The sequence below is a fragment of the Triticum dicoccoides genome, chromosome 5B (assembly GCF_002162155.2).
Source record: "Triticum dicoccoides isolate Atlit2015 ecotype Zavitan chromosome 5B, WEW_v2.0, whole genome shotgun sequence".
Lineage (NCBI taxonomy): Eukaryota > Viridiplantae > Streptophyta > Magnoliopsida > Poales > Poaceae > Triticum > Triticum dicoccoides.
In genome coordinates, this window is record NC_041389.1 from 245490902 (window position 1) to 245502806 (window position 11905).

The window sequence follows — 11905 nt, forward strand, 5'->3', positions numbered from 1 at the left end:
TGTTTCGAGTAAATTAAACACAGGCCGTTGCTTTCCGATGTACAAAAGTTTGTTGAAACCTCCGAAATTCTATATTCCGGTGGCTATCTTTCACTCTTAGTGTTATTGGAATGGTCAACTGGTAACCCACTATGATCTTTTCAGAGAGAGTATGTACACGGTTGCTGATATCATCCTTCCTTTTGATTTAGAAAGTAGATGATATACTTTGGCCATAAAAAGTTCTACAGGTTCAGTTCAGGAATTTATTCCCTGTTAAAGAAACCATAAAATACCTAGCCGCCTCCTCCACCCAACCCTAGCCGCCCCTCCTCCTCACCCCCTCCCCTCCTCTCTCCCTCGCCGCCGCCTGAGGCAGCCACCGGGCAAGCCCGGGGCGCCAAGGATGGTGGCGGCGGGGCCTCGGTTGCTCTGCTCCTGTGTGGGGAATACCGGATTTGGAGCGACGACTCCATTGGAAGGCACGGCCGGCTAACAGTCGTGCTGGTGGTGGACCCAGTGTCCCGGCCGCGCGGGTGGCGTGATCCGGTGATCGTTGGCGGCCGGCGGCGGCTTCTGCGGCGGTTGGTGTGCGCGATCTGGCGCCTCCCTTCCTCCCCTATTCGGCGTGCGGGCCAGCCTGATCGGGCCGCGCTTCCTCTTGGTCGCCGGTTCTGTACAGGAGGTGCTGCTGGTGGCGGAGATCTAGTTCGGGCCAAATCCCTGCCCGGCCGCTCGGTGGCGGAGATCTAGTTCGGGCGAAATCCCTGCCCGGCCACGAGCGACCGCGCCGACGGCGACGCCTAAGGGCGCCGTTTCCCTCTTTGGAGGCGTCGGTATGGACTGATCTCCTCACTTCACCTTTCCCTAGGTCTCCCAGGCGAAAGCCCTAACTCTGTTGGGCGGCAGCGGCGCTCACGGCGTCGTTCCCTTCTTGAAGGCGCCGCTTTGGGAGCCTTGGGTTGGGTGACGCTTGTGGGTGGCGGGCGACAGCAGTGGTGCGACCCTTTCCTAGCATGGATTTACGTTTGTTGCTTGGAGATGGACTCGCGTAGGTGGAGGTCGTCGGCTGGCGTCGTGGTGGCGTCAATGGCGGAGGACTTGCCAAGGCTCGCGTAGGTGGAGGTCGTCGTTTGGCGTCGTGGTGGCGTCAATGGCAGAGGACCTGCCAAGGTTGTCACCTCAATCTGCTCTGAAGATGGACCAGTGGAAGATGGCGACGACGACACATGTGAGTGCGTCAGACCAGTTTGAGCCCCGGACCCGGCAGATGGCTCGGTCGGGACCTCCGGCTTTAAATGTTAGGCTTAGGTGAGAGGTATGGGCATGTGGCCCAGCTTGCACCCCTTCATCATTGGGATAGTAGTAGCGGTAGATGCTGTCAAGATGATAGATTCAGGCATATTGTTGTTATACTTTGTAAGGTCCTCCAAAATAATCAATAAAAATGGTTGTATGCATCTTCCAGATACAGACGCCGGGTTATCCTCTTTTTTCAAAAAAAAGAAAAAAAACCATAAAATGAATAAATAAATTTGTAATGGTCTTGACCTTTACCCCCTCCTCCCAACGCGCACGCACCGTCACAGCCCACAGAGGCAGCTAATACCTGACTAGTCTTCGCCCACGTCATCCTGACTAGTGAGTCGATTGTCGCGGTCCACCCGTCAAGGAGCCGGAACTGGTGAGTACACGTACACTGTTCCTGGAAAGTTGATCTTATTTTTTTTTTGAGATTCAATGCAAATTGCATTAAACAGTGAGCGAAGCCAAATCGCTCGCCACTAGAACTGATACACATGGGTCGGACCCATCAGTTACACTGTTTGGCTCCCCGGCCATCAGCGAGCCCTTCGTTGCAAGGGTGTGTGCTACTTGATTACAGGTCCTAGAGCAGTGCATAATCTTGCATTCAATGAAATTATACATGATGAAAGCTTTTAAACGGTCAGCTACAACCCCTAGGCAAGAGAGATCGACACTACTGTCATCCAACGCTTCCTTCAGCAGCAGAGCATTCGTTTCCAAGAAGACTCTGCCCATTCCCAAGTCTGACGCCAAATGAAGAGCAGCTTCAGCAGCTAGCATCTCCGAATGTAGCGGGTTCAGCAGATTTGACAGGAAGCCAGCAGCACATGCCATCGCCTCGCCCACATGATCCCTGAACACAGCCCCCCAGCCTCCATTGCAGTCTTTTGGTTTGAAAGAGCCATCAATGTTAATTTTAATCCACTCAGCCGGTGGTGGTTTCCATCGCTGCTGTGGCGTCAGCCCATACTTCGTTGGTTCCAGTTGGATGTCTCGAAACTCCTTCGTCTGATGCTCAATAATCCTACGCTAGTTGCTCCCGAATCTGTCTTTACATGAGATTGACTTTTTAACAGACAAAACAAGTTTAAAAATTCTTATAATTTTTGCAGATGCATATCAATGGTTTTTTAACGCAGTACAGACGCAAGTGCTCATATACACGCGCATACACTCATCCCTATGAACGCACACGCACACCCTACCTCTATGAGTACCTCCGAAAGACTGAGGACTGTCGACGGGAACGTCTCCTCCCACTGAATGCGCATCGCCGGAAATTCTGAAATAAATCCAGAAATAAATGCGAGCACCAGAATTTGAATCCTGATGGGCTGGAGATACCACAGTCCCTTTAACCATCCAACCACAGGTTGGTTCGCTGCACATCAATGTTTGATGTACAACCTCAAGAAGTTTCAGGTACTAATCCGACCTACACTTATAGAAAAAGATAAAACCGAATGTGAATAGTGTCAAATACTATTCACTCAAAGCTGACACTATTCCCTCAAATCTGTCACTATTCACAATTGAATTTGTCATTTTTTGTATCTCCAATTGTTGATTGAGTTTTGAACTGATTTTTTCTAGTTGTAGACATACAACATAGGTATGTTGTCAAATAATTTCAGAATTTTAAATATGATTTTTTTGGGTTGATCCTATGATTCTCACTTAAAGGGCAGATTCTATTCTAATCTCAGCCACTTTTTATCCTTCTAGTTTCTTGGATCTTGCCAAAAATAAAAGTTTATTGGACCAACGTCACCGACCTCACAATCTTTTTTTTTGCGGGGTACCGACCTCATAATCTTTATTCAAAGAAGCAGACGTAAATAATTTTCCTACAGATGAACTGCCTGAACTGAACTCTCACTCATTACTGAGCCATGGCAATATGGCATCCATCCATCCATATGTCCCCTCGTCGTAACTATCAGAATCGGGTAGCTTTATTCTATTCTGCATTGTTTTCCTTCACTCTTTTCGTTATTCTCAGTCCCAGTGCACCGCCACCACTGGTGGCACCGTTGTCGACGTACCGGTCCTGGCATCACCTGAAATCCCTGGCTGAAAATTTCTCACTGCCACGCACGCACACACCCACACTGAAAGCAGAAGCAGTTGGTGCCAAGTTACAGATTTCATGGTCCCAAAAGACAGATTCATAGCACTATCTACCCATGTGAGCTGCAGCATTACAGCACCGTATTCTTATTTTACCTGCATATTTGCTCTCACTCTGCAGTGTTGGATCGATCCACTTGCGTAAAAAGAAGGAAATATTCCAAATTCCATAGCCACAGAAAATGCCTCATTTTCTTATTTTGCAAAATGACAAGAAATGCCCGTATCTTCTTGGCCTCGCCTTTTCTCTGACTATATATGTGCTCGCCGTTCCTCGCAAGTGAGAAGAGCACAGGAAGATAGAAATCTCTTCTGCAAATTCTTAACTTGTCCGGATTGACAGCCCGTACAGGTGTTCACTCAGGTGAGCCAAGTGATCATCTCTCCATGGCATGCATGGTCACTTAGCATTAGTGCAATTTCGTTTTAGCTGAAAATTTTCATACTGAAAACACTAATCCTGATCAAGTGCGATTTCGTTTTAAGCTTCCTCTTTGCAGTGCAAAGATTTCATTTCAAGGTCAGGGGAGATAGACATGGCGGCGGACGGCGGGCTGAGGAGGCTGTTCGAGAAGCCTCTGCCGGAGAACCCGACGCTGCTGGAGGCGCTGTCGGCGTGGAACCGCGTCCACCCCAAGAGGCCCGTCGACCCGACATCCTTCACCGAGATCTTCGGCGAGCTCCACTTCCAAGAGAAGCAGCAGCCGGACCACGTCGCCCGGGGCAACGTCCTGCCGGCGCCGCGTCCGCCGCCTTCACCTCCTCTTGTTCGCGCGACCACGGTGTCGTCCTCGTCGTGGATCGACGCCGCCGAGAAGAGCAAGGACGACTCGTCTCTCGACGCGCTCCTCAGGTCGCCGAAGCCCACGCCGACGGTGAAGAGGAGCGCGAGCTTCTCCATGAAGAAGAGTCCGTCGGCATCGTCCCTGCTGCTCTGCACAGAGGGGCTCGGGTCCGAGAGCACCGTGGACGTGCTGAGGGATGACGACGACGAGCTAGCCGCCGCTTTCCGCCGCCAGGTGGAGACACGCGACGACGCGGACGTCGTCGACGCGAACCAGGAGGAAAAGGAGAACCAGCGGCCTCCGCCGTCGTTCCCGCCCCCGATACGGTCGATCAGCGTGCGCGGCGGGAAGCCGAGCGTGTGCTTCCGGTCGTTCCGTGCGGACGGCAGGTTCGTGCTGGTGGAGGTTGTCATCCCCGGGAAGGAGCTCCTGCGGGCGTCGCGCGAGGGCGGTCGGCTCAGGCTGCAGTTCGCCGGCGCCACCGCACACGCGTAGACCAAGACAGGACAACACGATGTTTGTGACGAGACTGGAAACACTGGCTGGATCATGCAAGAACACAGGATAATCATCTTGCTGCGTCTACGACGCACATATTGTATCGTATATATCGGGGTGTAAATTTGACTTTTTGAGAGTACTACTATATCAACGAATTCAGAATCTACTGCGCATCATGGCTCGTTGGATGGCATGCCGCCATTATAATGTGGGAGTTAAAAAGCACGGCCACGTATACAAAGGAATGCTTTGTCTAAGAAAAAGGGATGCTTTCCTTTCCGGATCCTTAAATCTGAAGTTTTTCATTTCTTTTCTTAGGCCTTCTTTAGTTTGTATATATGAATTTTCACTAGTGCAATTAACGTCTTCGCATTACGGTTAAAATCCCCTATTGCTCACACGGTCACGAACGCCGTCCCACGATGATGTGCGATAGGGGTACATCACACACGCTAAATAAGTGCGATAAGGTTTCATGATGCAGATAGTTTGGCAAAAGCAATCATATACGATGATCGCACACGTGATTCTAGAGGTACCCGTTTGCCATACATCCGACGTCTTGAATGTTTCGTCCGTGGAGATTGTGTGTGATGATAGGCCTATCACACACCCTATACCGTGGCACAAAGTTTGCGATGCACCTAAGATCGAAGACGGTTCACGAGTAGGAACATGTATGATAAGGGGCCTATCACGTCGAATATTCATTTCTGGACCCAAGCTCATCCGATGTCGATGAATGGTGAAATAAATAAAAAATCTGTTTGATAAGGACATCGCAGGTTCACCTAGTTCGTCATGTTCTTTTCATGATAAAACTTAGCTCTCAAATGAAGCCGCTACAAAGAATACCTATTTGGGTCCGATAACAAGAGTCGTGCCAAACAAATAGAACAAGAGGTGGATGCGACTAGAATCTTTTTTGAGAGTTCACTTCCTCCTTAGCTCTTGTAATCTTGCCTTGTGGGAGGCTAAACTCACTTCGTGATTTTAGAACAGTAGCCGGTGAGGCGGCGACCAATTCGTGCTTCCAACTTCGTGCGTGGTTGCGTGGATTGAAAACTCAGAGTGTGGTTGGGCGAATATTTGTTCTTGGTGTTGCATATGCAATAGTTGGCTTCGGTCTCGTCAAGTTACACTAGTTATCCGTTACCCGACATCATTGTTGGCTGGGATCGAGGGTTTCTAATGCAGAGCATCCTACTGGCATCACCATATCAAGAGTTCATTTGGCAGGTGACACGTGCGACATCTACTTCGCATACACAAAGGTGAATCATGTCCTTTACATGTGTTCACTTGACCCCTTCAAGGATGGTATACTACTTGACATTCCTCTCGTGTGCATGCATAGGTATTACCAGAGCTTCACGGAAGACGAGGAGGAGTGCAAGCGTCAAGGTATAACTACGCCATCCGTGAGGGAAGCGTGGAAACAAAGACGCAAGAAGAAGAGCTGCCGAAGAAGCTACAACGAGCGTACGACCGGCCACCCAGCGGACGTCGGGCGCCTGAAGCTACAACCAACATCAGCTACAACACCTCCCAGCGAGCGGATGTCTGGCCCACACCGAACGACCGGTAATATTAACGTAAGTCCGAAGATACTGGACGTCCGATGCCTCTTCAACAGAACGGATTTAGCGGACGTCCGGCGACCAGCGGACAACCGGTCTCCCATGAGCCACCAGACGACCGGTACCCACCGGACATCCGGTAACTGCCTGTGCGCAGCCGCGGGCCTTTGGCCTTGTATCCCTTCCCACTTACTCCTTCGAGGCTTAGACTATAAATAGACCTCCCCCTCATCCTTTCTAGGGCAAGCAAAGTGATAGCTCATTTGTATGTGAGCTTTGCTCCTCCTACTCTTCTCTTGAGAGAGAGAGAGAGAGAGAGAGAGAGAGACCACCACTCCCATGGAGTTCAAGACCTCCATGTGAGAAGATCTTGCGGGATATATCATCAAGACCCCTCACGGGCGGACCCCATCAAGACCTCCTCTTGGAGATGAACCTTACCTTGTATCTTTCCCTTTGTTGTTCATGTACCTTGTGGATCTTGTGTGTTTGATTGTCTAGTGTATGTGTGATTGAACTTGTTCTTGAGTGTTTTCCCTTGTGATTTCTCTCCGTTCTTCCCCGTGTTCATCGTGTTCTTGGTAGGATTCCCTCCAAAGGTGAAAGATCGGGCGTCTAGGGTTCACCCTACATCATCTTGGTATCATGAGCCACGTTGATTACATATTTGGAATCCCTCCCACCGTTTTCTAGCCTTCTTTTGTTTGATTTCGTCCTAAATTTTAAAAATCCTCACAAAAAATAGCCCCAATTTTTTTGTGATTTGTTGGTTTGATGATGTTTTGTTGATATTGATCCATGGATTTGCTTGGTTTCGAGTGGATCTAGTATTTCCTCATGTTTCCCCATCTTTTATCCACGAAATCTCATCAATTTTGAACCCAAAATCTCCATTTCCGCCCAAAATCGCGTCTCGGAGCTCAAATCTCGCGTTGACCCAGACCCACCGGACGACCGGCGTTTACCAGACGTCCGGACCCTCTCGAAGAACCAGACGACCGCTGCCTTCCGGACGACCGGTGCCACCCAACAGAATGAGATTAGCGGATTTCCGAGCCCACCGGACGTCCGGCGACCGGACATCCGTCCATTAGCGGACGTTCGACACCTGTAGATATTGACTTCGGCTGATTCTTGTTTCGGCCATAACTAATTCATTCGAACTCCGATTTCAATGTTCTTTAGCTCATTTTGAAGCTATTGACTTCCTCTATCCCATAAAAATACCACAAACATCATTTGACTCCATCAAATTTTTCAAAATTTGGCAAGTTTGCCTAGGCCCTCCACCATATCATCCGCATAGCCACCATAGCCTTCCGCAACCTAACCCATTTTGATCCCCATTACATTAGTGGTTGCTTGAGTAGTGATTCGAGTCTCCTAAGGTGTTTCGGCTACTTGGGTACGGTTGCTTCTTCATCTTCCACCACCTCCACTTCCGCATAAGCTTGCCCACCATACATTTCGCCACCCCAACTTAACCCAATTTTTGTTTGAGCTTGTTTGAGTTGTGGCTTGTGTCTCCTAAGGTGTTTTGGCTACTTAGGGATGACAACTTCAACTTTGACTTGCATAGTCCATCATACCACTTACGCATTGCCGAGTGCAAACCACCACCGCTTTCCGCTACCACCATTTGACATTTGCCTTTGGAGATTTTGAGTTTGCGGTTTTTCCGTTTCCTAGGGTGTTTCGGCTAACTAGGAACAGGTCAAGATCGGCAACACCGCCTCTCATCATCGCCAAGGACGGTAACCTCGACGACACCATTGTATATTCCCCTTGCAATTGCATTGTTAACCCCTAGCCCATTTTGCGTCACTTGCCTATCGAGACTAGCCATTTGAGTATTGCCGGCAACATTACTTGTGCACATCAGTGATCATTGGTCTACACCCTCTCATTGCATACATACCATATCATTGTGGTGCATATCTTGGTATCATATCTTGTGTCACAAGTTTGTTCCCGCATATACACAATTGCTATCTTGATTAGTGCATTGTGCAAAAGTGGCCATACAAAAAAAACAAGCTTTTAAGCAAAAGAAACAGAGCAAAGAAGCTTGTAAGCAAGTGCCATAGCATCATACCACATTGCATATAAGATTGTCATATCCGATCATCTTGGTTCATCTTGAGAAGAACACCGGGAACCATACATACATAGCATACTTGGGATACAAAGTTTATCCATTTTGCATCTTATAAGTTGTGCACAAGTGTCATCCGCCTATTGAGCAATCGTGCTAGCGTCTCTCTTGAGTTGTGCAACACGAGCGTTTTCCGTGGATTCCATATTTTGTGCTCACTCCTTGGTTGCACGACCCTATTTATCTATATGTGTGTGCGTTTTTGTGTGCCATTCTTTTCTATTGGTCTACTTGTTTCACTTGCGAATTTGTGAATCTCTTTCAACATTATTGACTCTTGCTAACATTTTGCATCAAATTTTTGTGCCACTATCCTCACCGAGCTCCACCATAAGCTTTACTTGATAGGTGTGAGTGAACAAGTCCGGTACCAATTCCACTATTCTTTCATTCACATTGACTGGAACGGGATACATCCTCAACTTTGGGAAAAGGTAACTTGGTATTGTTTATCTCATTTCCTACTCACCTCTACTCGAGTATTGTGATGGATAGGCAAGGCATTTCACCTTCGGTCTACAACAACGATGAGTTCGATGCCACTAAAAACAACTCTGATGCCAAGATGCAAGATCAAATGGAGGAGATCAAAGCCCTCATCAAGTCCTACAAGCGATCTTCCTCATCTTCGAGAAGATGCTCAAGAGCACATGCTTCTGAGCTACCATCTCCGGCAAGATCACATCGGCATCGACACCATCACCAAAAGAACGTGAAGGTCAAGAGCTCAACACTAACAACCGCTCAAAGACTTCACCATCTCCCTTGGCATCATCACCAAGCGACTTCAAGGCATCTTCGCCTACGGACATACGACATCTTCGCCAACAAGCACCCCAAGACTACGCTCAAGATAAGCTCCCCAAGCTCAAGTCTGCAACTTCCACGAGCTACTACGACCTCGACACCAACAATGAGATTCCTTTCTATGGGATTCAAGAACCCGAGGAGTATCTCGAGTGGGAGCGCTTGATGGACGACTACCTCAAGCTACATCAAGTTCGTCCCAAAGATCAAGTGAAGTGCACCACAAGAAACTTCCACGACTTCGCATCGGCATGGTAGCTTCACACACCTTCGGAGAGCTATGACATGAGTTGGCCCAAGATGAAGAGAGCTATGAGGCAAGAGTTCGTGCCTCCAACCTACACGGAACAACTTTGATGCCAATTGGAGAACACCATCCAAGGATCCAAGTCCATCGACAAGTACTTCAAGGAGATGACGATTGCCTTACGACGAGCTGGCATGGACAAACCCATTTCGATGAAGTTCCACTTCATGATGGGATTGAACAACGTCATCTCCAAGACTATCATCCTCGAGAACTACAAGCCCCTCGATGACTACTACATTGGTGCTCTCAAGGCGGAACAAGAACTCATGAAGGCCAAGGCTTCTCCACCCCAAGCACACTTCACGGGGACCAAGCTCTACGACAAGCATGAGGCTAGTACCATCATGATGTCAAAGCCCGAGGAGCTCCAAGATGATGCTCCCAAGTTCGACTTCACCGCCATCCCTCTTTGTGGCATTAATGGTGCCGAGTCTACCATGACTCTTTTTCGAGACGGTGCAGCGACGAGTACGACTACGGAGACCATCAAGGACCAAGCTTTGGAGGCGAGCGACAAGGTGGCGAGCAAGGATGATATTTCCATCTTAGGAGGCAAGAGTGATGATGTGCCATCTTCGGCCTTCATCCACGGCGATGGCGACGAGATGATCAAGCATGGGATTTTCCCTTCGGTCATGGAGGAGAGTGATGATGTGCCATCTTCGGCCTTCATCCACGGCGATGACAACGAGATGGTTGAACATGGGATTTTCCCTTCGGCCACGACGACGTATGATGACTTGAGTGACTTCTCCCATCATATTGAGAGTGAGAGTGACTTTACCACTAGCCCCATATATGATGTGTTGCCCCAATTCCCATGTGAGGAGAGCCACAATCCCACCACTTGAGTGAGATGAGTGACTCCACCATACGTGAGATTGAGTGCACCTACTTTGAGGGAGTGAGTGAACCACCACATAGAGAAAGTGTGATAGTTGATAGGTCTTGTGAGGCCATTTGCATTTCTAAAAACTTAACCTCTACCTCTATTGTGTCTTCTCATTTGGTGTTAGGTCCCATTTATGATGACGCGCCGATCCTCGATGACTTCGTCCTCCCTTTGGACAACACGATGCCCATGGTGGAATATGATGCACCCCCCACATGGTTCCATCAGGATGAAGATGACCACCATTTGGTCTTTCCCACCTCACCTACACCACATGAGTGGAATGACAAAGGTAACAAAGGTGACGGTGATGCTCTAGTCCCACTAGTGTACATTCTTGACATTGATTGCTTGCATGATGTTGATCCACCTAGTACCATGCTTCATGCTAGTATGATTTCACCATGCGATGATTTGCCCATTTATGATGAATATGATTATTCTCATGTGGAGTCTATTAGTTGTGATGCCATGTTACATAGGATTTCTTGTGACAATTCTTTAGGTCACATCATGTTTGATAATCCGCTTGACTTGTCATATGCTATGCATGAGATCTACCATATGTCTTATTTGCAATCTCTTCATAGTGACTATGCATATGCCATTAAAATGAACCCAATTTGCACATATGGCATAGATGACAAGCCCATGGTTATTGGCATTTGTTTTTCTTGTGATGATATTGATATGCTCCCTTTGCATCATTTATCTCATATGCCATGCCATGACCACCTACCTTCGGATATGCATTGTTTTGGATGTTGTCCATTTTCTCCATATGATATTTCCGCTATTGCTCATGAGGAGACCCCCATAGTTTCCTCATACACGTTAGGAGATTTTTGATCCATCCCACCCATTGCATGATCCCAATAGTTGTGTGCATCATATGCTCCCCATGGAAAAACATGCTATTCATGTGCCATATACTTGCATTCTCAATTTGTGTCCCCATCGTGTCATACATAATAACTATTCTTTCATGATGGATGACATGTTCTTATACCATGCATCAAATTTCTTTGAGCAATGCTTATCTTGTGCTAACTCTAATGTGCATATACACATCATGATGGATGATGTGTACATTTACCACGCGCACAATTTTTTGGTTTGTGTCTCTTTTGTGTAGGTACCCATGAATACTTGTCAACCTCTCAGTCCCATGAGTTGACAAAACGAGCTCTAGAGAGCAACGATGACTTGGGATACCATGGATTATCCTTACCACCGTCCCCATTGCGCAAAAACTTCACGCATTTCTTCTACATGGCCCTCACTTGGCTATGGGTTGTTGTCTATTACATATTATATGACCATCTTGCCATGTTCACTTTGCATGATATGCTCATTACTATATCTTTGCCATGCATTTGTGACCCATGCTTTGCTTTACACATGATGATTGGTTCTAGTACTTGTATGTGTATTTGCAAGCTTGGTGGAGATATCACT

The 11905-nt window shown here is 47.9% G+C and overlaps 1 protein-coding gene across 3 annotated transcripts; it reads left to right on the forward strand.

Moving 5' to 3' along the window:
- The first annotated feature begins 3670 nt into the window (after positions 1 to 3670).
- On the forward strand, positions 3671 to 4876 carry LOC119308231 (protein FAF-like, chloroplastic). Of its 3 annotated transcripts, none has more exons than XM_037584352.1 (2): positions 3671 to 3781; positions 3918 to 4876. In XM_037584352.1, exon 2 carries the CDS (start codon positions 3954 to 3956, stop codon positions 4695 to 4697), a length of 744 nt encoding a protein of 247 aa, XP_037440249.1. In that variant the 5' UTR covers positions 3671 to 3781; positions 3918 to 3953; the 3' UTR covers positions 4698 to 4876. The 3 variants fall into 3 exon arrangements, with proteins under 3 accessions (XP_037440249.1, XP_037440248.1, XP_037440250.1); XM_037584351.1 differs by having other exon boundaries at positions 3673 to 3781; positions 3904 to 4876; XM_037584353.1 differs by having other exon boundaries at positions 3768 to 3781; positions 3925 to 4876.
- Positions 4877 to 11905: the final 7029 nt, after the last annotated feature.